This window comes from Ammospiza nelsoni, chromosome Z (genome assembly GCF_027579445.1).
Source record: "Ammospiza nelsoni isolate bAmmNel1 chromosome Z, bAmmNel1.pri, whole genome shotgun sequence".
Taxonomy (NCBI): Eukaryota; Metazoa; Chordata; class Aves; order Passeriformes; family Passerellidae; genus Ammospiza; species Ammospiza nelsoni.
The window spans coordinates 76,694,326-76,722,191 of record NC_080669.1 but is presented as its reverse complement, the minus strand read 5'-3'; the positions used below and the strand labels follow the sequence as shown (position 1 = coordinate 76,722,191).

At 38.8% G+C, this 27,866-nt stretch overlaps 1 protein-coding gene across 1 annotated transcript in view; it reads right to left on the bottom strand.

The window, feature by feature from the left end:
* The window catches only part of RANBP3L (RAN binding protein 3 like), a 32,194-nt gene extending 6,036 nt beyond the window's left edge, over positions 1-26,158 (bottom strand). Inside the window, exons 1-14 of the mRNA XM_059492454.1 lie at positions 25,915-26,158; positions 16,483-16,541; positions 16,182-16,218; positions 15,522-15,599; positions 14,428-14,502; positions 12,537-12,611; positions 11,782-11,906; positions 11,127-11,230; positions 6,823-6,943; positions 5,322-5,421; positions 4,100-4,230; positions 2,965-3,085; positions 2,263-2,405; positions 693-885 (exon numbers count right to left, since the gene is read on the bottom strand). Of these exons, the coding sequence (XP_059348437.1) occupies positions 693-885; positions 2,263-2,405; positions 2,965-3,085; positions 4,100-4,230; positions 5,322-5,421; positions 6,823-6,943; positions 11,127-11,230; positions 11,782-11,906; positions 12,537-12,611; positions 14,428-14,502; positions 15,522-15,599; positions 16,182-16,218; positions 16,483-16,541; positions 25,915-26,158 (1,606 nt within the window). The remainder of the gene's footprint in view (positions 1-692; positions 886-2,262; positions 2,406-2,964; positions 3,086-4,099; positions 4,231-5,321; positions 5,422-6,822; positions 6,944-11,126; positions 11,231-11,781; positions 11,907-12,536; positions 12,612-14,427; positions 14,503-15,521; positions 15,600-16,181; positions 16,219-16,482; positions 16,542-25,914) is intronic.
* Positions 26,159-27,866: the final 1,708 nt, after the last annotated feature.

Sequence of the window (27,866 nt, the reverse complement as noted above, 5' to 3'; positions counted from 1 at the left end):
TTTGCTGAGATAGAAGAGCTTTTGGGTCTAACAGCTCTTTCTGTCTTACTGTCTGCAAATGTGACTGTATCCCTGTTGTGAGTTGCATTAAAAGAAGTGTTAAGACATTAATACCCTATTTTAGTGGCATTTTTCTCTCTGAGAAATCTACATTTTTCCTATGAAGAATGCTGGCAGAACTGGTGTGTAAATGTTGTCGTGCAGATTTCCTAGTTGAGCTAGTAGTTACAATCAAGGAACATGTTTTAAATAAAGTTAACCATGACATAATAAGTATCTTCATAAAGATGTTGTGCTGCAGGCTTTTAGTAACAAGCTAGTCACTGATGTGAATGGACTCATTCTTCACTCACTCAAGGTAAAATCAGTATCTCAACATCCCTAGTAATTTCTACTGAAATATACTGAAAAAGCATATAGATAATGATTGGTAATATAAAATTTCTTAAACCTGAAGCTTTTGTCAAGAGTATTCCATAGCTATAAATATGTGTTGATATTTTAGCTGGGAAAATCTTACATTTTAACAGTAATAAATCAAAATACTAAAAGGAATTACCTGACTTCTACTTGAAAAAGGGGTATCTGTATCAGGTAAAAGTTATAGTCAACATTAAAAAAAGGTCTGATTTTCATTACTTTAATCAAATACCCTGAAAGGATTACACATTTCCAGCAAAACCTCCACTTACCAGATCCAGTGCTGCTCACTTGACTTAGTTCTTCATCATCTTCATCATCACTATCACAGTTTAATGGCTGAAAAGCTGTTTCTGACTCTGTGTCTCCCTGATGAGCATCTGGCTTTTGCTCAGCAAAGCTTCGCAAGGCCACAAGGCGATGATGTATTGCTGCATAAAGGTGTTCAGTGTCTTTTGAGCTTGCCTGCAGAACATAAAATGTATACAGTGCAAACCAACTGAGAAAAATCTCTATTTTAAAACATTAATTTAAAAGTATTGAAAGAGTTGTACTTTGTCCTTTCTAATCAAAACAATCAGCTTAAGATCCACACTTAATAATTAACATCCAAATATTAAATACAAATAATGTGAAGTTCTTTTATGTGGTCTGAGCTTTATATGCAGCTGTTGATTATTTTCTCTATAGTTACAAGAAACATAAGCTTAAAAATTACTTTCCCTGGAGAACAGATCAGTTTTTATGGAGTATTTGATATTTGGATGATTCCTGAGCTTGATTCTAGAAGCAGGAAAGCCCTGACAATATTAATATATACAGTCTCCAGGTGGATACTGTAGGGATGGATAACAAGCCTCTTCAGTGTCTGTAGAAGCAGGTTCCTGCAACCCTTGCCACACCCATGCAGCTCTCCATATTGTGACTTCCTCATAGATGTCTATTTTTACTGCCCAGTAGTGCCAATACAAATTTACGGAATGTAAATTACACTCTTTATGAGAACAGTGCAGTACACCTGGAAATCAGGACATTTGTAATTCTCACATGCAGACCAGCAGTCCAGCACAGCCATAGTCAATGTTAAGTCTTAAGTCAATCCCTGTTAAGAAGTGACAGATTTACAGTACTTGCATATACAGTGCATGGTGCTTTGCTTGTGTATGATATGTGACACTTCCTGGAAATGATGATTTATTTGTCTTTCCCAGCAAGCTGAATCCTTCCTAGAAAGATCTGCTGGGGAAACCATAAACATCCTTAGACTCATGTGGATGTTCTCACTTTCCAACTAGGGACATATGGGCTATCTATTTGCAAATAAGTCCAGCACACTTCCTTCTTCAATTTAGCCCTTGCTGGATAAAATCACGGTTCCCAGAACATCCTTGGGTCTTACACAAGGTGATATTGGAACTCTGTATTCTCAACTGAGAAATGGAGGTCCTGCCCTGGTTGGATTTATTGCAAGTGCTATGTTGAGAACTATGGCAGAAAGCTGCTGCCTTTTACCGGAGTAATTTACAAAATGTTAACTACTTGTGAAGAAATTGTAAGTGTATTGCTTTCATTAAAGAAGAGCCATTTCTGCTCATTATTGGAACGATACCTATTCCATTGGTGGTAAGTGAACCAGAGTCTGGAAATGTCTGTCTTAAGGCCAGATCATATCATTACACCTGTTTTTTGATTCTAATGCATTCCATAATAAAAGTCATGTAACATCTAAGCTGAGCACAGTTTGATAGAGCATGAAGGCCATTTGCTAAAACCAACCTTCAACAACCCTTCAGAATTCTACATAAAGTAGGGTTTTGGGTGCAGCTGTTGTCTCCTACTCACCTGAGTTAGAAATACTTTAACAGAATGGTCCTCTTGATCTGTGGCAGTGAAGCACAGGCTCTTTCTGTTTGCTCTTTTTATAACCATTTGTTCCCACAGCTGGGTGTTGAGAATCAGTCTCAAGCTACCTTGATTTCGCATAACTAAAATAAGAAGGTTAATATGATAAGATATGCTGCAGCTGTTTTCTCCAGCACTTGTATACAACTAATATTTTCAAAAACTATTCTTTTTGATCTGGTATAAAATCCTGATATAGTGAGATTTTTACTTTTTTAGTATCCAAATATAGTAGTTTGTTTCAATATGTCTGGCACACAAAGGAAGTAATCTGCTGAAACTGTGCAATACAGTACAAAACAGTGACAGCACATTAAAAACAACATTCCAGAAGAGTCTTGAAACAGTGCTGCTGAAAAAGCAGAACCAACAAAGAGCAAACTGTTAGCCTGGTGACTGGGCTGAAGACACAGTACATCAGAGAAGTACACAGAGAAGTACCTCAGAGAACCTAACGATGTACGTGAGTCCAGTTCCTCAGTCTGGAACACACGGAACTTTATCACGTAAAAAGATTCTTAGCAACTTGACTTAAATACAACAATCTCCTCAGATTTAAATGTTCTGAAATAAACTCTCGCCAACAATAATACAAGTTATTTGATGTTTTCTGTACGGGATATTTCTTTATTTAACTCGTACTTAGCCTTGACTGTAACATTCCATGCTTATTGCTAGAAGTGTCATTAAGCCTCAGGGATCCTCTGCCTCTTTCAGTCCAGCTTAAAGAAAGCTTATTAAATACAAAAAGCTTGCAGTTAATCTGAAAGAGAAATACATAATGAAAACTGCCAGCTAATGCTAGTTTTATTGGCTCTAAAATAACAACTTTACATTTACAACTTTATGGTTGTAAAACTTTTGATATGGCTTTTAATACATCCATGTATTACACAGCATGTACAGAAAGGTACACAGATATATCTATACATAGATATATAAATATATCACCTTTATTACTTAAAATGAAAGGGCTCTTAGATCTGTGAACTCTTTTCTCACCATAGAAAACATTCAGCATGAGTCCCAGTTTACTTTTTCAATTATTTCATCTTTATTAACTCTTTGTCTGTTGAGAAAGTTGCTGAGGCCCTTCAGTTTTGCTGCTGCTGTGTTTTTAAGGGTAGCAGCAGTCTGTGATATCCACCAGCATAGCTAAATTTGCTGCAAAAGTTGTACAACCTTACTTCCTCACTCTTCACAAATGTTATGCAACAGGATACCAGTACTGCTAGAAGAGTACTGCTCCAAAGATAGTAAAACTTTTGTGTTCTGCTAAGACAGAAAAATTAATCACAAATAAAATAATGTTAAGATTTTTTAAATCATAATTGCTATTTTCTGAGAAAATAATATTTTGAAGACAAAGAATAACAAGATACGCTCAGCCAGGTTGGAAAGATAATTGCTATTTTAGCTGAACTATAAAAGAAATTACTTTTACAACACATTGCTTTTTTTCCCTAAAATTTTTTTTTTCATAAACCCCATCTTTACTGAAATCACTTCCAGTTCTAAGGTTGTGATTACAGCTAGTATACTATGTAGATGCTTATAAAATACCACTGAAATAGGCACTTACTAAAAGAGACTACAAATATAGTATGAAAAAGAACATACCAGCTTACAGAAAAATGGGTTAGCTGAGGCATAGCTTAAAAAAAGGCAAAAATTTAAAACATAAATTGAAGTTATTTTCAGATTGCTGCATCTGCAGCTGATCTAGATATTCTTTTCAACAACTAAACTACTCATCAAGGTTTTATGAAATACACACCTGCAATACATTTTGTTCTGCTTCTTCTCCAGTTATAACTTCAACTTTATCTAACAGGATTTTCTCCACTGGCTTGGAAACACAAGCAGCTGCTGATTCAATTAGTGTTGCATTCTTCAACAAAGGTCTTTCTGTAGGAAAAAAAAAAATTCTTTCTGTACAGTGAGTATTTTGGGAATATTTTTAGGATAACAAAACTAGTACAGGTCACACAGGATGTGACCTCAGTAGACCTGTGGTATCTGACATTGTTTAGTGTTATTAATAAGTTTTTGGCCAAAGGAACAAACATTAGAGGAAAAGGCAGGAATACAAAATACCTCACTAAAAAGCCTTTTACAGAATTGAACAGGGCTGTTTATAGTTGCAGAGGTTTGTCCCAAGGGACAAACAGGAACAATCAGAAACAAGGCCTAAATATTTAGAAGCTGATTTTCCAAATTAAACTAATCTGATATATTGCTATGCCAAGTATACATATCCAAATATTCAGAATAATAATACATTTCTAATGAATATTTAACAGGAACAGAGAAGGACAATATTTGAAAGGAACAACATTATCACAACGCTCTGTATCTTTGCAAAATCTATACACATGTTCTGAAGGCTTTATATTTAGAATTTTTTACTTATAAGAATGCTTACACAAATCACAGGATCTGATACATCTGTTAGTAAAGAGGAGGGCAGAATTTATCAAGAAGGCTCACAACAGGGGCCTGCTGGGGACTCCCTCACAGCCTAGGTTTACATGGCTTGCTTAGTAGAAATCTCACACCAGAGTCACAAACAAACCCTGAAATCTGTCTATGTTGAACTTTCAGTCCCACAATTATAATCCAAAATAACAAAGTAATTGATATGAGAATTTGAAAAATGCAAGCAGCAGACAGCCTAAAATTTTAATTCAACAATGTCCACAAAGGTCACTGCATTTTTCTTCAAACAATAAATAATAATCTGTACTAAATAATAATATTCTGTAGTATTTTCTTGAGTAATTCAGATCATGCTTTCTGAAGTTAGTCCAGTTCACATGTCATAAAACAAACTCTGCCTGCTTTCTGAAAATAGATTTTGGCACATACTCTAAGCATATTCATGACTGGATATCTTGAGAATAGATGAAAATTATTGACCACCACTCATTTGACATCCTCTAAAATACAGTGAGATATAACAATAAAGCCAACTGTGCTTGTTTGCTGAGTATGCTTACTTGTTTGCGGCCTGACATGAGAAGATCCTGTGGACATGGACGTTATTTCTCCTTTGTGTAAATCAGCTTCATTGCACAGCTTGGGATGCTTCTCAGGACTCTGGAAAAACACAGGGGAAATAAGAATTCTTATTTTAAAAAATGGCTATGTTCATTTATATCAAATAGAACATTGAATAATGATAGCATGCTAGGCTGAAGGCAACCAATTTTAATAGCTTTAGAGTAAAAGTAGCCCACATGATCCAATTTCAGTCTCTAGAGGAAGTAATACTGCTATCATAGAATCAGAACACCTTTCTTTCTTCGAGAAGAATAACTTCTTTGTGTGGATCCTGGATGAGTATTTAAATCCATTGAAGAATTTAGGTGTTAAGGTACTGGTTCATTTCCAGTTCAAGCCCCTAAGTTCCCAGAAGAGTAGTAGAAAATGCCCAGACACCACAAACTTAACTTCAGAAGACTTAAAAATTTCTATCACCTTCAGTTTTGCAGATAAATTTTCTTAGTCATGTCTAAATAAATTCTTGTGGCTCCTGACAATGCTCAGTGTCTCAACTCATACCTTATAAAAAAATCGTGGCCAAAAGACATACCCCAAACCTATGGTTGCCAAGCTTTTTACCTGCCAGATAAGCATACAGTTTTCATCCTACTTCAACTGAAAACTGAATTTCAAATCTGTTTTCAATGGTGCAGTCCTCAGCTTCAGAACCACTTTTTTGTCCCAGAGCCCTTCAGGGCATAAGCTGCCTCACAAGCAGGCACATTATGCTTTAACATGGACACTCTCTGAGGTGTCCACTTTTTCCTTCACACTTTTTTATCACAGAATCACAGGATGGTTTAGGTTGAAAGATACCTTAAAAATCATCTGGTTCCAGCTTCTCTGCCATGGGAAGGAACACCTTTAATTAGACCAGGCTGCTCAGAGCCCCATCCAGCTCGGCCTTGGATGGTCATCCTGGATGACCTCCAGGGATGGGGCCTCCACAGCATTTCTAGGCATATGTTTTACAGTGATCTCACCCCCTCAAAGAGAAGAATTTCTTCCTAATAGCAAACCCAAACCTACTGTCCTTCAGTTTGAAGTCATTTCCCCTTGTCCTGTCACTCCTGTGAACAGTCTCTCTTCAGCTTTCTTGTCAGCTTCCCTTCGGGAAGGGAACCCATCCAACCTCTTACAGTTACTATGGAAGTTATTTGAGCAGTAGGAACCACCACATTGTTTTATCTCATGTTGTGGGTGTTCCACTTTACATGGAAGAGATAAAAAACTCTTTTTCTAGTAAAAATCCAGGAGTGCATATTGGTAAGCATTAGTAATTAAAGAACCTTTCTAGGGTGGTGAAGATAGGAATGCCTACTCCTCCAGCAGCACATCCTTAGATATTTTCTCCTCACGAGACATTGGAACCATAATTACTCACATCTTTAAAAGAAGGACGACCTAAAAAGAACCAATATCTGAAAAAGTAATCGCACTCTTAAGTACACTAACCTTGATAAAAAGTCTGCCAGCATGTGCAGATCCAACCAAAACTCTTTCAACCATGTTTTCCCCAAACACAAAATCTGAATTGCTGCTGTTTTGTACACTTCTTTCTTTAAGCAACTGACTTCTGTGGGGACAAAATAACATAAGAATGTGATTTAAAAGCACTTTAAAGATTCACCACATTTAAAGCGCTTTAAAGATTCACCACACCTAACATTAAAGAAAAACTAAAGAGTAATCACCTAAGTAATCAGATAAATTCTTTAAGAGAATTTGAGAATATTCTCTATGGAAAATTTCACAAAAGGAACAGAGTATCACAGTGAATTTCATTAAAATTATTGAGGCCATTCCTTAGGACCAAAGAACAAGCAGCAAAACAGCATGCCACTTCTCCTCAGGGAAGTGTCTTACTCCATAAATTTTAATTAGTTGCTTTAGTTTCCTTTTGCTCCTCCAAAAGACTACCAACAATTAACACCTATCCTTTCAAGTTCTCCACTACTGTGCAGAATAATGTACACTTTGGTGCCTTACAGGCATTCCTTCATCATCCTCATGTTTTGGAAGTGCAGGAAGGCAATGTATTCACATACACACACAAACACTGAAAAAATGTATAGATTTGATAGCAGAATGCTTAAGATGAGGTGTGAGTAAAACAGGAGGGAAAAGTGTTTCCATTTTTCAATTACCTGTTCCAGAGATATATGTAAGATGAGAAGCGAACTCAATACTTGCAATCCTTTGGTACTGGCCAACTATATTTTAGAGATTACATTCAAGAATATTCTATACAAGTAGAATTGTGATTGGACTTGCTAATTACATAGCCAATTTAAATTACCAGGGTTCTTTTTTTGCAAAAGTCACTAGAAAAATCCTTGTAAACTCCTTTATGTGGAAGTTGTTCCTGCTGCTGGTTTGGTTTTGGTTTTGATTTGTTTGGTTTTGTTCTTTTTATGAAGGGGTTGTACATTGTTTGTGCTTTCTGTAGAACTTAATCCTGCACGTCTTACTGGCATAGGTAAAACCATGCAAGTTATTTTCACTTTCTGTTCCAGAAGGATGACTTGGCAGAAAGGCAGCCTGATACTATGTCACAAGTGGTGCATTCTTCAGCACCACTTACTTCTGTTTCACAGTATTTATCATCCTCGGGAGGGCTTAACATAACATATGTCATGTACAGGATATTCCTGTTAATTAGCTGGGTTTGTTGGCAGAACTTTGATCATTTCCTCTAAAATAGTTTCTCTGTTCACAACTACAGTGTGCTTAAAACCTCTTCAAGGATGAAGGGCTTACAGAGTACTACCTCTCTCCATCTTTTTTAATGAGAAATATACTCCTTAGCATTCTTATGCTTGATGTGTTGCTAAGACAACACATTTGCTAGGAGCAAAACAGAGAAATCAGTAAATACTTGTTTTTTCAGCCTTTAAAGCTTCTATGCATGTTCTGGGCCATGAACAGGAAATCTGAAGTGTGTTAATGAGTTTTTATTCTTAAACACATTTTTCACTAAAATTCACTGGAATGTGACCAATTTCCATACTGACATTTTAACTGCTACTTCTAGGCTGTTCCAATAGCAGCTTAAGGACAGCACCGCAAAAGAGCTAAAAAACCACAAGAATTAGAGGCTTATTTCAAGAAAAAATGTAGGAAATTGTTTTGATTATATTCAGAAATGTAAGAAAAATTAATCAATGCAATCAGTTCTCTTTTAAGAGAAAGTTAACTGGAAGTGCCAGCCTTAAAATGTTATTAAAACCTCAATAGCCTTATGTTGCTGTATGACAAGAACAAAGTGTTCTTGCCAGGGATGCATCGTCAGGGATGCAAAGTGTTCTTGCCCCAGGGATGGCATTTGTCATGGAGATACAAAACACAGTCCCTGATATCAGGGAATGATCACTAACAACGAACAATTGGAGGAGAAATATGGATCAAGTACTCAGATGGGATTATGAGGGGAATGATTCAGGTACTGGCCTTCTCAGAGTGTCCAAAAAGGTCTGAGTAGCTGCCAGTTCCAGTGCTGGCCTCAAACCCTTTCAGTTATATAAGCAAATCCTTGTGCAAAGTTGAGTTGATGTGAGTGCAAGCCTGTATTTTCCCACTGTTGTATTTCTGTCACTTGTGACACAAGTTTTCCAAGCTTTTCATCAGAATCGACAAACTGGAATTTTGTCCTTTGCAGTTTATTATTATAGTCAGCCCAGGAAATGAAAATTAGTGGTTTCATGGAACATGGACAGCTGCAGCAACTGCAGGGGGATAACAAGGTATTTTCACTCACCTCTCCACAGAATCATATAACGGATAGATGAAGATGTGGAAGAGGAGCAAAAGTGAGAGAGAGCAAAGCAATCTCTGCATTTTATTTTATAAATAAATGTCAACAGTTATGCCTTGGTTGGAAATTAAAAGCAAACCTAAAAAGTTGTTTTCTTAGCAATGAGGTCTGGCTGCAATGTTCACTTACTTTTCAGCATGTATACAGAGTTTAATAAAGTAATTTGCTTCTTATTGATGAGAAAACAGCAATGCCAGAAAGATTTTATGTAAGTATTTTACAGCATCAGTCACTTAATATGGATCAGAAGAATGGCACTTATATCCTTCTGCAATCTCAGAATAGCAGTAGGCACCTGGTAGTATTTAAATTAGTTTTAAACTGTCAAAGGAACCAACATTTACCATGATTATGATAGAACTACTGTTGTGATATTCTAGAATTCATGAGGCCCAAACACCCCAAGCATGGTATTTGTGAAAAAAAAAAAAAAAAAAAGACAAGGGAAAGAAATACCACAAGTACCTTTAAGTTAACTTGTTGGCACTGAATCACTGTGTTGCATTTCTCTACTTCACAGGAGAAAATCACTCACCCATCTTTTCCTAGATATTATGCAGCTGACAGAAGGTAAATAAATTTAAATTTAAAGTACCAACAGCAGCTGATTTAGCTTTTCTTACGTGCATTACCATCATTCAGATTTTCCTAAAAACCCAGTGTACTCTGTGGCTGCATGTTGTCCCCAGAGGGCATCACAACAGCACTAAATGTAATAGAAAAGGTTAGTTCTTCCAAAATCACAGCAAGTGTCTGCCCTCTAATGATTCTAATGGTTCTTTTTTTTTTAATAGGAATTAAGAATCTATGTTGTTCGTGCATCTAAACTCCCTTGCCTCCTCAGTACCCTGGCATTGTGCATCACAACCTTTATCTGTGGTCCATTTAGCCCTGGCACAGACTTTTTTGCAATTTACATATTCTATGCTCTCCTTGGGTAGGAGAGGGAATTAGGCAGCATTAGAAATCTATTATCTGTGGCCCTAGCAATTTTGAAAAGTCCTTCTCTCATCAAAAGTGATACCAGGTGTATTCCTGATGCTCACAATTTCCAGGTTAAAAACTCTCATCAAGATCAGCAAGCAGTATTAATACATGAGACAACCAGAGACCTAGAGTTCTCGTAAGTCAGCCCTCAGAGAGAGGTAATAGCCCACTTTTGCACCAGTATGGCTTCTTCTCAGTGCTGGCCTTGAACCCTTTCTGTTTCCCAAGCAAAACCTTGTGCAAAGCTGAACACATGACCAGAAGCCAGTGTTTTCCCAGCACTGTATTTCTGTCACGTATGACACAAGTTTTCCAAGCTTTTAGTTAGAATCTGATTAATCTCCAAGAATGGGGCTCTTTCCATCACATACAGTGTCAAGAGGATGGGGAAACATCCTTCTCCAAGGACATCAGCCTCCTCACACAAATTCTGAAGTCTGTGCTGCACAAAAAGGCCAGCCTATCACAGTCACCACAAATAGCTTCTCGTGCCAGAAGTTCTGCTTTGTGAATGAAAGTAGAGCATCAATTGCAGCTTTCACCTGGTATTCCAAATCAATCCTGTTCTTTTTCCTTTATGCTTCTTGTGTCCAATATACTGAAATATATGGGTTATTCCTCAAAAGAATGAAATTTCCTGAGTTTCTACGTACCCTTTTTTTGAGATGCAGCTGACATGCAGTCAGAAGAGAGACGGCAAACCAGAATAGTTTCTGGCTTGGTTGCTAGTGAGAAACCACCTGTCCCACAGAGATTAACTGCAGTTAGGAGTCCATTTTTTTATGGCATATGAAGCTCATATGAATGGACACAAATCCTGGCACTGCACACAAACACCAGAGAGCCTGTGTGGGTGCAGATTGCATGGGCTTAGTATCATGTTAGACATGGATGATGAAAGGGCATGCCACCAGCCAAGTGACAAGATGATGTAGAAACATAATAAACAAAATCTTACTGGTTTTTTTGAGAGCTGGAAAGACTCATGGTAATAGATGACCCCATTGCTGTTTTGGAATTTACTGAATTCTCAGTGGATGAATAAGAGCTGTCTTCAGATAGCTAGGAATAATAAAATCAAATTGATAATTAGAGCTAGTATATTTTCTGCTATTAACAGATCTGCTAGAATCCAGAGTCACTAAGGTATAAGGATACACAGACAGATACAGATATGGATGATAGATGTTGTAGTTGGCAGAGCTTCCTCCAGCTGGGTACTAAATCAGTGCCCTCAATTAAAATACTAAAATCTCACTTTCGAAATAAACAAAATCCAAAACACCCAAAGGTGATTTTCCTGCAGAACCCTGATATCAGAAAGGTAAGACAGCCTGCAGAGAAGAGATAATTTTTCAAACACAGTCAGCATGAGTTTAACATTTCATATCATGTTAGTGATACAGTAATTCCACTGAAACTTACATGGGAACTATCTTGAAAATAATGCATTCTTTAATGCATGATTAATTAACTGCATAATTAAGTAATTAATTAATTGCTTTAAAACAGCACTGGTTTGTTTGGTGTTTGGTTTTGATTGTTTTGAGTGTTTATGTTTGTTTGGTTTTTTTCCTTAATTTGAGTTCCAGTAAAATTATTTTTCTTTTTACCTGAACACATGCTTCTTTCTTAGTCATTAGAGATACTACAGGAATTTCAGGACAGGTCAGGGCTTGTGGGGGCTGTAAAGTGGCAGGTCTAATGACATTCCACAATTGACTTGGTGACAAGGATCCTTGCAAAATACAAAGACAAAATATTTAAACATACACTTTTTCTTCACATCTAATTCATACCTATATGTCTTGCCTCTTAACTGAAACTTTCAAAACATTTCAAAATAATATTTACTGTTGTTTATTTGCTTCATATTCTGAAAAATTGTAATGGTTTCTAAAATTCACTTCACAACTCTGAAGTGAAACCAATGTGTTATCAGGATAAAAAAGTAATGTGTTATATACATAAACATTCTATTTGTACTTACAAAAATATATTTGTATTTATATATTTAAGTATATCTTTATACTTATATTTATTGCTTTGTTTTAGATATGTCTTCTGGCATTTCAGATTTAATTCTCATCCTCAGATGCCAAAAGGTTTCTCCATTGCCTCCTCCAGGAGCCGAAGTAAAATGTGAAATGTGAAATTTCACTATGGAAGGTTACATTCAGTCCACTCAGGAAATAAGTAGTCAGAGCAGATGGTGAGACCAGAGTTCATAGGACATTTACACTGTCAAACAATAAGTTATGAACTGCATAAAGATACCTAGCTATCATTCAGTATGGAAAAGAGCTGCTCTTTTTTGTATTCATATTTTTGTGGAGCTACAGTGAAAAACCATTACAATGACAGTTACCTTCTCTTGGACTTTTGATGATGTCAGGATTTCTTTGAAGAAGAGCTGAGGTCATGAATATGTTATTCTTCTTTACTACAGAAAAGGAATTTACAATGAAATAATGAGTACATCCAAATTTTAACCATTAATTAATATTTCTGTATCCACTCCCTCTTTTGGTAGTACCTGAGCAATATTCCAGCATATTCATCTGGAAAAGATTGCCAAAATAATTGTTACTGTCTCAGTTTTTACAGGTGGGCAGACTTTGGCACAAGAAAACACCAGATGTTTCTTGGCTATGTCATAGTCTTTTGGATGTTAATGAAAGTTTTTAATGGAAAATCTTTCTTCATCTTTTAAAACTGGTGTTCCTGTTTTGTAGAAACATTGAATGCTATCTGGTCAAGTTTTGGGCATTTTTAAGCTGATTAAGTGAGGCCCAAATACATAGAAATAAATAAATAGCAAATAAATGTACCCTTCCCTGCTCTGTGAGAAGAGTTAGTAGAACAATGGCAGTGCACTATTGATGCTTTCACCATTTTAATAAAGATATCAAACACCAGTGAGAAGGTGATGGCAACCATCCAACCATGCTGTAAAAGCGTAGGAGGTAAGGGGGATAATTTGTATGTCACTGATATCCAAATAGCTGTGGAGCCAACCAAGGACTTCTGGTAGTAACCCACTGTGAGAAAGTGCAGGATGTGGCTGCAGAGGGTACCTACACAGCTAGGGCAGCACTTTTCCAGGACAACCATAAGCACAACACAGCACAGCAGGAATGAGGCCAAGATGTGGGCATGGGCTGTAGGGCCATGCAGACCATCCCAAGGCCTCTGACCTATTTCCAGAAAGAATGAACTGCCCATGAGAACTGATTTGCATAAAAAAAGAGAAACTCATCTCCAGGGTGAAGAAACCATTCTATATAAAGGTACCCTGTGAAGCCCAGGTGTGTGCCTCAGGATCCTGGACATGCCTTCAGCCAGACCAGTGCTGATACTGGAACCAGGACTGATAATCTCTCTTTCTCTCTTTCTTGCTTTCTCTCTTCTCCTCTTTAATCCTCTTTAAATCTCTCTCTTCCCTTTCACCTTAACCCTTCATCCACAACCCATCACGTGGTTACAATAAGAGATCATGACTTACACCAGTTTTCATGCTTAGCGTGTAATTTACCAGTAAAACTTTTTAAGCTTTTGCAGAACCTCTGACTTCTGTCATTCCTTTCCACTGTGAACACCCAAGATTTGTAAATCTTGGGTGCTGCCTTCCCCTTAAGGGTGCAATGTACCATGTCATGTAGAACGGCACAACTGATACAATACATACAATCACCACTTTTTCATTGCAAAAGTGTGTTTTGCTGCTCTTAAAATGCTGGGGACTCTTAACATTGTTTAGAAATCCTCTATGCCAGTTTCTGTCAAGAACCTGTCTCTGGTAACAGATATAGGCTAGGATTTGAAACCACTCCATCTTTCCTGTTAGTGCTAAGAGAGGGAGGATATTCCCTGGATCCCTGGTTAGGTGGAAGACAGACTCCTAGGACAGAAAGTTATATTCCTGTAGAAACCATCACCATTATATTGCAAGCAAACTATTCACGTAATTACCATCATTTCATTTTGGTTTTTTAAGTATTATTTGTATCACATTCTGTAAATGCACGCTTTTAAATTATTCAAAGATTCCACCCCTGCCCCAGAGGATTCCCCAACTATGAAAAAGAAACTTATCTTCTATTGAAATACCTGTCCTCCTTATAAAACAATCATTTCTGCCATCTAAATATCAGATTAGTCCAACACACTTCAGCTTTTCTTGCAGGAAAAGCATTTCTGCACACATCTTTATTTTGCCTAATACTTGCTTTTCTACATAAATATTTATTTTCATTTACCTGCCTGGGAGGGAGGGAAAGTAGGAAGGATGTTAAATGAAGATGATCTCCCTCTTTGCTGTGTGAGAGCTGTATCTAAAAGAATAAGAGAATAAATTATCACTTGTTTGGAGAATAAAAAAGAAAAGTTTTAGGGTTAGCCAGGCTGATGTCATGCTTTCACTGACAGTAGAATAAATTGTTGTCTGCTACCCACCATCTTTCTGAAGCAGATTGTTAGCTTATGTCTATGCTGCTGACCCCAGGATGTCTCTGAGGCCAAGGAGCACAGCCTGGCTCAGGCACGCAGCTAACGCTCTCTGCATCAGCTCCTGGAGACTGCCAGGTTCAAAACAGAACCAGACAGTGACCTATCCCTTAAACAGTGTGGGCAGTCAGAGGGAAACGCTCCAGCTTCCTCCTGCACTCTGCTTTATTTTTTGGAATAGACATGCCCTAAAATTTCTCACATATCTATTCTAGTTTAACTTTCAGAGTAAACCGAACTTAGCTTAAGTCCTCTTGGGTACATTTAGATGTGATTAAAAAAAAACCCCACACTGTACATATATTAATGCCTGAATTCAGAAGTACTTTTTGGTGCCATCCATATGTTAAATCCAGATTGTGTAAAACAGATGAGTCCTCCTGCACAGTAGCCTCAGGGACTGGTGTTCATTTTCATGGAAACAATGCACAGTCCTTAATGAGCCGTCCCAGTCAGCTCATGGCTGGAGGGCAGGAGGGCCCTTCTGGAAACTATCACATCTTAAAGGATTGCCCACGGAACAGTGATCTCTTCCAGAAGCCAGGGATATAATTCCTTTCCTGACCTCATCCTCCCTTAACTGTGTGAGCAATTCAGAAAAATTATATTAAATTTATGGATTTTTCACTACTTTATGTAATATTATGTAAGTATGGAAAAAATAATGCATTTTTAATTAAAAACGTGTTCATTGGAAACTACCAGCAAGTATCAATGTTTAAATTTTCATGACTTGCAGCATGCTTACAATGCAGAAACACGTCTTAGGTAGGAGAATTCATTCTTTTCATTGCCAGATGAGAATACAGAACTCCAATCAAAACATGACTGGAGGTAAATGTCATACCAGTGTTAGACTGAGAGTCAGACTTCTGGAAAGTCAAAGATGATGATCTTGCACGTTTTCTGGAGCAACTAATGAAATCTAGAGAAAAGAAAATATAATGTAATTGGCAGGAGGCATCAGCACCATGTTATAATACTGAATTAAAACCTGAACAAAATAAATTCTAGGAGGGACTTAGAGAACAGCTTTAAGGCAATACCTAAGAGCAGGAGGGCTTTGGAATCTAAGTCAACACCTGTCACAAAGCCCTGGGGAATCTTTATTTCTGTTAAGTTCAGGGAACCCAAAGCAAGCGCTTTGAATTAGTTCATAGCCCATGGGCTCACAAAACATTCAGAATGAGGAGCTACATTATAACATTACCCAAGCAAACAAAAAGACAGTTAGGAGTTCATACAGCTGAATACACTTGGTCGATTTTCATGGCTTCTGGAGCTTGTCTTTCTGGTAAATATGAGAGGTAAGATGGAAGAACTTGAGGGAAGACAGGGACATGTATATTAGGACAGAGTAGGTGGCTCTACAACCCACAACATCTTAGTCTGGTAACTGGTATTTGCCCCTGCTCCTAGAAAGAGTGCAAACACTGTTTTCACAGGAAATAGGCAGACCTATGAATAACTCGGTTATATTATGCTGTTTCAGTGAGGTGCTGATTACCATTTTCAGCTTTGCAAACTGGGTCTTCTGCAGGCCGCTGGAAAAAAAAATAAGCATGGAAAGGTCAGTGAAATAGAACAATCGTTTTCTAGACAGAGACACAAAGTATAACAGTCCAGCATATATGCATTAAGTCTTGTTTCTGTTTTCTATTCCTCCTTGTTCTATTTTCAGACCATTTATTACAATTGTTAAGCAGGGCTAAAATCTTATACTGCTGCCAGGATAATTGTCTACAGAATCATTATTTCTTACCAATTTTTATCAATAATGAAAAAGGGAGGAAAAAAAGGCTTTTTACCTTCAAAGAACGATCCTTCTTCTCAAAAACAAATGTTGGCTGGGCAAGCACTGATTTCTCTGGAAAAGAGAAGAGATAGTTTTCAATAACAATTCCATAATAGTATTTATAAATTAGAGCTTTGAAAATGCTGTGCAATAACAAACAGGAATTTATCCTTTTGTTACAAAGGAAGAAACTAAAGAGATGCAGTGATATACAGTACAGTACATTAGGAAAAGAAAAGCTAAAATCCCCAAATCTGAGTATGAGTTTTGCCTAACTATATGCCATGGGATTTGGCCTCATATTTTTAATATTTATCTTAAAAAAAAAAAAAAAGTGTTTTAACCTTTAAAGAAACATCTGCCATCCTTTAAGAACAAGGGTGAACATCTTTGCGTAGCAGAAAAGAGCAAAGATGTGAAATGTACACTATCCTAAAGGAAGGAAAACAAGAGAATGTGTTACACTTTCAGCTACATTCATGCATTTTGCTCTTTAAGCTTCAGGAAGGTGGATATCTAGGGTCAGTTTTCATGAGTGTGTATGCTAAATAAACATATGGAACTCTATAGAGCAAATTTTAGTCTCAGCATACCTCTGCATCTCTTAGACATAACTAAATATATTGGATCTATACTCTTTTTTTCTATGAAATATTTTTCTGCTTGCATATGCCTCACATCAGAGTTTATGTTGATTTAGGGTTCACTACTTCTACATCTCATACAACTTCTTCAGGCTGTTTACTTTGTTAGGCTTGTGGCCTTCACAGCCAGTGCAACTCTAATGGACTAAATTTGGTTGTCAGTGTAAAAGGAAAAGCTGTTTTCACCAGCACTACTGATTAATGACACATTTATTATATGAATTAATGACACATGTATTATATGAATTAAGGACACAATTAAGGGGCAAAAAAGCAGACACAAACAGATCTTTTTTTAAAGACCACCCCATACAGGATTCATGTCATTCTAGCTTGATACATCTGTCATGTGCAGTAAACAGAAACAATCAGCTTCTGGCTATGAGCATATTTTAGCTGTGTACTTTCGATGACAAATGGAAAGCTAAATGCATGTATTTCTCTCCAGGGCTGATAAGTACAGAGTTCAGACTAGGGTGACTGCTGAGCTATTTCACTGGCCTCTGGCCAGAGAAATCTCACACTTGGTGCCTTGTTAGCTGACATTTGACAGAATACTTATTACATACACAACATTTTTGTAAAACTCTTTTCCTCTGTTACCTCTTTAACAAAAATATCCAAGTGAAAATATGTGGACAGATATTTTTACCTAGAACTACACACCTATCTGTGACCAAACAACTCGAGCTTTGGTATCAATTACTCAAAGGTTTAATAATGCAAACATCAACCTATCATGGAAGAGTTAAGATTACTATACCAAAAATTTATTCAACTATCAAGGAAAAAGTAAACATTGTTAAAATAAATGCTTCATGTATGCAAAAAGGGGCAAGGAGCATGAAAATTTCACTCAAACCCAGGGATATACAGACAGAGGAAAAACTACTACAGTTTTGCTGTTGTTAAAGTTAATTTTATTATTTTTACTTGGGCATTGTGTGTGTGCAAAGGACAGGATTTAACAAATTTAGCATGCTTTGCAATGAAAGCCTATTTCTTACTAAATAGAAAAAGCAGAAAAAAGTTCACATTGTTCCACTGAAATAAAGATAACTCTCTGTCATTGAAAGTTGAAGAAAAATTCCATGATCTGGTTGCAGCTAGGGGGTCAATGACATGGCACAACACGAAGCAATTCCACTTCTATTCACTAGAGGGGAGTGGCACACATGAACAATAGTATTTCACTTAAATATGATTTTTTTGAAGAGAATAGGCTTTTTTCTGTCCCCTTAAAAACAAACAAAAAACCCCAAACTGGCATTCTTGTTGAATTAAGGAAAAATACGAAAAGTAAAGAGTAACTGCAGAAACCTTCATACTCTTCTCAGTAATCCTCAAGCTCAGAAGCTTGCACTATTTTTAAAGATGTGTTTTTGCTCCAAAGAACGGAATTAGCAAAGAGTGAACTGCTGTGAAGAAGCAATTGACTTTCTCTGACAGAATTAACTTTTCCTAGACCTAAAAGGCTGTAGGGGATTTGAAGGAATTAAGAAAGCCCACTACATTTGAAATAGTGAGAAGATTCCAATAATATTTTAAAACCCAAAAGAAGAAAAAAACCATAACTGCTTAATTACCAACAGAAATACATGAAGCTACGGCATAATGGTACCCTTCAAAGATAAATATCCGTATTTTAATATTGCAGTAAATATAAAGAATATATCCCAGCTACTGCTCTTGAGCCAAAGAGCTGCCTGTAGATTAAGTCAGAGGTTGCTGAGGCTGCCACAGTTATTTATAGTTTGTACAGTTCTATAATGCTTCTACTCCAATCAAGAAAACCTTTTTGTAATTCCTGAAGCATACTCTACAAAGCTCATCAGTAAGATCTTCACTCCTCAATCAGGCTGTTCATAACGGAGTTTTAAAAATATATTTGTGTTATATATATATTTATCCTAAGCATAAATTTCCACTTACATTTTCAGCTTCTCAGATATTCAGGCACAACACATCTGCAGCTGATCTCCACAGAAAAAAACACCCAGAACTTCTTGTGGATGTAACACAAGGCCATCAAGGAGTTACCACAGTCATGTTGATGTGGTAATTTTAACATTGGTCTGTCCCTCTGCATTTCTCCCCTTCATTCCCTGCTCTGAGTCTGCCTCTGGCAGGGTGGCTGTGCTGGCTGCAAGAGAAGTGCCAGACTCAGCCACAGGAACAGGGAGCAGCCCCCAAGGCCAGGCACAGCAAATGCACACAGAGGAACAGGAATGGGTGGGCTGGAGCCATTCGCCCTCATCAGCACCACCAGGACACAGACAGACATGGGCTGGCTAGTGCCTGCTTCAGACCGGGCCGCTCCAGTCCTCGGTAGCTTGACACTTGTGGATAAAAGAGGTTGTTGGAAAAGTTACCAGAAAGTAATGCCAAATGAGCTGCCTCTGGCTGCAGGGACTGGAATAATCCACCAGCCTCAGCCAAGAGTCCAGACACAGAACCTGTCTGCACATGAATAATCACCACAGACTGGGCTCTCTCTCCCTTGCTACAGCTCCCCTGAAGCTGCTGAATCAGAATAAAATGTTTGCTGTATTCAAAGACCAAAACAGGCCCTTGCCTGGAAGATGCATTAGAAAGATGCATTGGTCTGAGATCTCACCTGGATGGTGTCCCAGCTCCAGCCTCCTGTCTTGCACAGAAGCCCTATCAAATGTGCTCGCACCTGAGCTACCTGACATGGAAGGTGCCCAGGCTGCAGGATGGAGACTGCATTCCATTTCAAAGAGCATTCTGGGAAAAAGTAAATGCTGCCTGAGGCCTTAGGAGCACTAGCCAGAATAACATACAAGAAATAATGTAAAATCGCTTTCACCAGATTTGCTTCTATCCTAAAAGCCAGCATTGTCCACGAGATGTAAGAGTCTCACTGTCTTTGCTGCGACATTCCACTCTCCACTTCCATTGCTATTGCCTGTTCCAAAGCTATTGAGACTTCACAAAATACATACATTAAAAAATAAGTGGGACACTGATGATTTTGAAAATTTTGTTCCATACTACCCTAAACACAGATAAATGATCCATAACCTTTGAGGGCTAAGTACACAGTGGAGAGAATATAAGCACCTATCTGTTTCTAATTTTCAGGCAGTACTACACCTGAAATTATGCCAAAAGTGGTGACAGTACTGTTTCTCTGTTCCTCTCAAAGAAATGCAAAAAAATTCCCTCAAATCTTTCAGAAGGTAAGATAGGACTTGTGATCTCAATACTTTTTATTTCTGATGTTGAAACAGTTAATTTTTATGCTTTCAATTTTTAAAAATTAAATCTGTTGCATCTTCATCATTAACAAACTGACCAGAAGACTGAAAATTCATTAATTCATATCCATAGCAAAAACTTACACATTTTTTAAAGTAAAGGTTGACCAGTTGCTTGGCAAGGCTGAGCCCAGCAGTGGCAGCATCTCTGGGAAAATTAATTTAGAAGGGCAAAAAAGTACTGCACAAGGACAATTGCAGCTGTGAGAGGAGTGAGAATGCGAGAGAGGAATAGCTCTGCACACAGCAAGGTCAGTGAAGGAATAGAGAGAGAACATGGATAGTGAGGCAGCTGTGCCCCGGCAGGCCCTGCAGGCCCAGCGGGGAGCAGAGATTCCCCTGCAGCCCCTGGAGGAGCCACAGCAGAGCAGCTGGGTGTGCCTGAAGGAGGCTGGGACCCCATGGGAAGCCCGTGCTGGAGCAGGCTCCTGGCAGGAGCTGTGGCCTGTGCAGAGAGCAGCCCCTCACTGGAGCAGGCTCCTGGCAGGAGCTGTGGCCTGTGCAGAGAGCAGCCCCTCACTGGAGCAGGTTCCTGGCAGGAGCTGTGGCCTGTGCAGAGAGCAGCCCCTCACTGGAGCAGGCTCCTGGCAGGAGCTGTGGCCTGTGCAGAGAGCAGCCCCTCACTGGAGCAGGCTCCTGGCAGGAGCTGTGGCCTGTGCAGAGAGCAGCCCCTCACTGGAGCAGGCTCCTGGCAGGAGCTGTGGCCTGTGCAGAGAGCAGCCCATGATGGAGCAGGTTCCCTGGCAGGAGCTGTGACCCCACTGTAGGCCCATACGGGATGAATTCATGGAAAATGACAGCCTATGGAAGGGACTCAAGCCATAGAAGTTCATGGAGGACTGTCTTCTGTGGGAATGATCCCAGAGCAGGGGAAGAGTGTGAGGAGTCCCTCCTGTGACAAGGAAGCAGTGGCAGAGACAACGTGTGACAGAGCTGACCATAGCCGCCATCGCCCGTGCACCTGCCCAGTGAGAGGAGGCAGAGAAAGGAGGGAGTGAAGCTAAGGCTGTGAAGGGTGGGAAGACTTTTTTTTTTAAGAATTGGGTTAAGTTCTCACTAGCATATTCTAATTCTAATTTGACTGGTATTATACTAAATTTACTTCCCCTCTTTTTCCTCTGATGGTAATTGCTGAGTGTTCTCTCCCTGTCCTTAACTCATAAGCCTTCCATAATTTTCTCTCCCCAGTCCAGCTGAGGGAGTGAAAGTGTGGTTTTGGTAACACCTAGCATTAAGCCAGGGTCAACATACCATAACATTAAATAAATAAAACAAACAAAAAGGAAAATAATGGCACAAACCAAAACCAAACAGAAATCCCCTTCTTAATCAGAAAAAAATATTTCTCAAATAGAATATGATACTTGAAAACTGCATAATGTTCCAAATAATTTCATTGACTTAAAAAACCTTTAACTGCATCCAACTTTTGCTTTACAGCATCCTAGTAAGCATTGCACAACACACAAATGCTTCATGACAATTTATAATTAGCTTATAATTTTATCCTATCAAATGATAAGGCTATGACATTGAATTATCCAGTTTCTGTGCTCTGATATGCTACAGCATATTTTGGAAGCTTTGCATGTTATTGCTATAATTTGCAAAAACAGAAGCAGAGACTCTGCTCTATTTTGATGCTACAGCTTAGATTGCTGGTTCCCACAGAACTCTAACCAAAAGAAATTAATATATTGATTCGTGAATCTATTGATTATTATTATAACAAATTCTTGCACATAAGACTGCCATTTTGATTGTTTCACATTTAAACTACCTCAATGAGAACATGTAATTTGGGAGGATGTTGAGAAGAAAAGCAGATTTAATGTGACTTCAGTTGCTACATCTCCAGAAGTAGTTTTATGTCACTAAAGTAATAAGGGAAAAAAAACACATGGAAAAAATTTGACTTTGTCACTAATGAATATGGGCTAAGTAAGCTATTACTTGAAAAAACACTAAGTCAAAATTTTGTGGCAATATACGTGAAAGAAAAGAAGCAACAATGGACTAGCATTTAAGTGGGAGACATGGATTGAGAAATTTACAGTGACAAATAAAATTCATAAAAGAATTTAATAAAATTATTTATTTTCACTATGCTAGATGATAGTCTGTACATTAGTGACTTCAAGAAGCACTAGAGTTGTAATAATATGACTAATTTTTATTCAAAATGCTGCAAAAAGATAGAAAACTATCAATACTTTAGACCGCAAAACTGCAACAGGCAGAAGAAAATACATATAGTGAAAAAAAGAAACAAGATAAACTTACAAAATACTATACTCTCTAAGCTTGGGGTAATGTCTAAATATTGTTTCTGGCTTTTGATACAAAAGACATCTGTCAATATTTCCAGTGATGGACCATTTTCATCTAAAATTAGATGGAAGTTAACAAAAACTTTTGCCTTCTCTCAAGGAGAATTCAAGAACAGGATTTGCCAAACCCACAACAGAACCATAGTTTCTGGTTTTAAAATACTCATGGAAGTTCACAACATCAAACAGAGTCAGTTCACAGCCAAGAGAAAGTGCTGCAATGCTGCCAGCCAGCATCTCAAGTCCCTCCATGGCCCCTCTATGTAAGCCAGGGTTTCCTCTGCCAAAACTTAAATATTTAAAACAGATGACATGAGGGGGTGTCCTTGAACTTCATGCAACCAAATTAATAAAATGGATCAACTTAAAAGGACTATGAGAAAAGGCTTATGAAATTTCCCATTGCTGACCCAGAGTTACAGGTTGTTCCCAGAAGTGGTGGGCAGGTGAGCATTCCTATGGAATTCACACACACAGCTGGCAGCACCTTTGTAAAAACAGGTCACTAAGTAGAGCTCTAAATGTGGGCCTGGAAACCTTGGAAACCTACTTTCAGAGTCTCATCTATTAGTCTTCATACTTTTGATTCTTCTTATGAAGCATGTTTAATCCTTTCTAAGACAACTGTCTTAAAAAATAAGATCAGTTTTAATACCACGACTGGGGATTTTCCAGGCAAGCTTACATAATTTTTTTTTTTTTTTGCTAGAGACATTGTAATACAAGATTGATTGCTTTAATTTCCATCTACATCTATTATATGTACATAAGGGGTTTTATTTAATCTGTAAACACTAAATAAGAAATAAAAATAAGGTAATAAATCAAATTAAATTCTAATCAGGAGAGTTTCCCATACACAATGGTATCAGAGATGCATGTTGCTATACAACAACATACAGCTTCAGTATCTTAGTCATAGTTCCAGACCTGTATGCTAATGGAAATTTTTCTTTTATAATACTCTTCTGAATGTCAGTGAATCAACAAATTTCCAACAATTCCTCATGAATCCTGATTTTCCAAATAAGTTCAACACTAAACGTTCTAAATAGTTAAAAAATATTTTGAGTATGGTTAAAATAAAGTACTTCAAAACTCTTGAGATGAAACCTTGACAGTTTTTTATTATTAGAAAAAAAAGGGACCACCCATTGTTTTGAATTTTATTTCTAGAGAATTTAAACATTTATCACTGATATTTGGCCACTGGCTGTCCTTGCTGCAGGAGCAATTGTACTTCAATGGCCCATGAAGAGACTGCTGGACACAGCACTGGGCTCTGTTCAAACACCTTGTAGTAAATATGAAGGGCACATTGCTTATATTGGATTCACACAGCATCCTGTAAATACAGTTTAGGGAAACCAATAAGTAACTTCACACCTCCCTGTCTGGATCAGCACAGAGTACATCATCAAAGAAGGGAGTTTCTGTTTCACTGCACTCAGAAAGAATACAGTTCATCTAACTGACAATTTGCAAAATAAAACTCCTGAAGGAATTTTTCCTAGGACAGCTTTGCTACATTTTTGGGACTCCAATATTGCACACTCTTTGTTATAGAAATAGTTCATAACCCACATAAACAATTTCCCTGTCATCAGTGGCAGCAGTTATGAGAGCAAGGATTCTTCATGAGGGCACAGTCCTGCATAATCAGACTCTTAACATTTTAAGACATGTTCATCCTCTCCTAAGTCACTCTTCTCAATGCTACAGATTCTAAGCGCAGATAGGGATTAGGGTGGAAAGGGTTCTTCTATCAAAAAAATTCCATCTAATGCCCCTAGCTCCCACTGTGGTTCATTGCATGCCATGTGAGAGATGAGATTTAAAATTTAAAATACTTCTCTTTAGCCATGGAAATTCAGGTGACAGCCTGTGGAAGTGTTTATAGATACAGCATATGTCACACCCACTCACCTCTGTAGAGCACACTTCTCATCTTTTATCTGGGTATAACATAAACAGGCATTAAAATAGCAATAAAAACTACCCTATCTCAGCAACATTGTAACATAATTTCTGAGAGAAATGTAACCCAGTTGGCTTTATTTCAAACATTAGAGTGAAGAAAGTATTTTTGAGAGTCTCATATTGGAGTGTTATTTTAGCAGTGCTGCAAGCTCAGAAGTAACTGTGTCAGTAGACCAGCAGGACTGTGCCAAAAAGTGTAACCAAAAATTATTTTAGAAACACTGAAACATCCCACTGCTTAGAATTTTTAATCTATTGTAAAAGCCGGTAAAATACCCAATGCAAGGGCAATAAAATTCGTAGGTATAAAAACTGTTACCCTTTTCAGGGCATTGTACAAATTTAAATTTCATAAATCCCTACAGAAGTAATCCTCAGGGGGTTTGTGCAGAAATTGAACTGTACAGGTAATGAGGTCATGATCCACCAACACTCACACATCCATAAATTTCAGTGAGTAAGCTGGACTGTGTGCTCAATATTAAGCAAAAACTGAAAGGCTGGTCAACTGACAAATTAGCCCAACCTCTCTAAAATGTATCAGTCATAACATCAGGCTTATCCCTTGAAAGTCCTCTTGGTAATTTCGGTTCATTCATCAACCCCTGTAGTAAACAATGGTTGATGGAATTGTCTACAAAAAATCCTTTATATTAGCACTTGTTTTCGTTATGCATCCTCATCGGTTTCTAATGATACTGATTAATGCTCTTAATTCATGGCTCTCCTCACTACCTAAATAGGGGATTTTGCTGTCCACTTCTGCAGACAGGCATCAGTCTGAGGAGCTAGGGCAGCACAGTTTTGCTCTCAAGGTGCAGGGCACGTCAGGGCATGAATGTCCAGGAAAACGAGTGTTGCTTCCAGGTATGGCCAGGAATGCCAATGCTATTCCCACCCATTGTCAGGCACAGCACTTAGGAAAGCTACAGAAAGCTCGAGTGGCGGGGGAGTTAACACTGTCAGAAACATAGAGAGTCCACATACACACATTTGGTAGTGTCCTTTCCTCGAGTAAAATATGAATTGGAGATTTCCGACAGATTACCAATAAAAACAATGTAATAAAACAGCACAGGCAGCCAAGCTCTTGTTTTGCATTACACACTGCACTGTTACCAACCAACACATTCTTTGTGTTTATCCCATTCCCAAAAAAAACCGGGGGAACACAAGAGGCATGCAAAAGACAATAGCTAACCAAACCTACCTGTAAAGCATTCCTCCTTGGGATCTAGCGTGCTGCCGCGGGAGCCTCGGCAGGGCCTGGGCATGGTCTGTTCTTGCAGGTGAGCAGCTCGGCGCGGAACCCGGGGACCACCGGGCCACTCCCTTCTCTTGGGGAGGTCGGGCACCTTCGCACCCCGCCGGGCTCTGTCACAGCCAGCGCAGGAGCACGGCGTGCCTGCACATAACACATTCCCTTTGCGAGCGGGAATTGGCTCGTTTCTCATTATGAGGTCAGCATGAGTACCCTTTTACACACATCTCTCTCTATAGGTAATCAGACATGTTATATACGCCGGGGCCGGCTCTGTAAAGCTGCCCCCGAGCCGCTCGGGGCCGCGGGACGCCGGTGCGGGCGGGCGGCGCTTCCCGCAGCCGGCACAGCGACGGAGCGGCGCCGGCGGGCGGCGGGGACAGCGCGGGGATGGAGCCCGGGGCCGGCTCCTCGCCCGCGGGGCGGGACATGGGAGGGGACTCGGGAGGAAAGCCGGTCACGGGAACGCGGGGAGGGAGAGAGGGCGGGCGGGGGAGCTGCGGGGCTCGGTCACGGGTGAGCTCCCGTGCGTACTGTGCCTGCTGTGGAGGGTTTTTTTGGCTTTTTTGTTGTCAAAAAGAAGATGAAATATCAGGCAGGGTAGGCGAGCACCGCGGTTGTTCTCAGGCTGACGTGAACCAAGTGCAGCGTCAGCACAAAAAGGTGTTGCGGTCCCTCCTTCCAGACGCGCTGTGCTGCGAGGTCTGAAGCTTCGCCCGTGCGTCCTGCTGCTCTCTTAAATGGCAACAGCCCCAGATTCTTCAAGTGGGAGCGATTTCAGGCCATAATGTATTGCAGGCCTGGTGTCAAACTGCCTGTAATCATAACAGTTCAAGACAAAAAGGCAGAAACAGACTCTTATGTCTTGTCTAATCTGGTGTCTTTGCACAGCCAATATCAAATGTTCCAAAGAAACAAAGAAAAAAAGATGCAAAAAGTCCAAAAGCACACAGATGCTCCGTGGTTTTCCGTCAGAGACTCAGTGTGTGTTGGCATAACTTCTAAAGTGTGCCATTTAACCCTTCTGCAGAAGAATCAGAGAAACTTTTCGACTGGAAAATACTTCTAAGATCAAAGTCCTACCTTAACCCAGCATTGCCAAGTTCCTCATGAAACCATGTCTCCAAGTACCACATCTAAACCTTTTTTAAATACCTTCAGGGATGATGACTCTACCACTTCCTTTGGCAGCCTGTTCCAGTACCTGCCAACCATTTTGGTGAAGGAAATTTTCCTGATACACAATCTAAATCTCTCCTGGAGCAACTTGAGGCCCATTTCCTCTTGTCCTGTTGCTTGTTGTCTGGAAGAAGAGGCCGAGCTCCACCTGGCTACACCCTCCTTCTCTGGACATGCTCCAGCACCTCATTGTCCTGTGGTGAGAGTCCCAAACTGAACATAACCCTTGGGGTGCAGAAACCTGAGCCTTAACTGTTAGAACTCGGTATTTTTGTGAATTGTATGTGCCACCTCTGTATAAACCTCAGTAAGTCCTTGACTTGTGGTGTGCGCTTCATCGTCACATTTCACAGCAGTCACAGTCTTGCATGAAGTTTGTAATTTTTGTTTTGCAAGTTTTCAGTTTAAGTTGAATACTGTCTAGTTATTGTTATGTGCAACACTACTATTCCAGCTTCTGAATAACATTTCATTGTTTTATACTTTTGTCATACGTTCTGGTTACCTTCTGAGATACACTGTTCAATATTTTTCAGTCATTATTTCTTTTGAATTCACAAACACCCTGCTCCAGATGGAGGTGGCCATTAGGCAGTTGCAGAAAAGGTAATGGCACAGAGCTATGTCTAATTTGTCCAGTGAAACCAACTGTACAACAGATATAGATATTTGAAATTAATGCCTTTAAGTCCCTATAACTGTCTTTATAGAGTTGTGTGGTA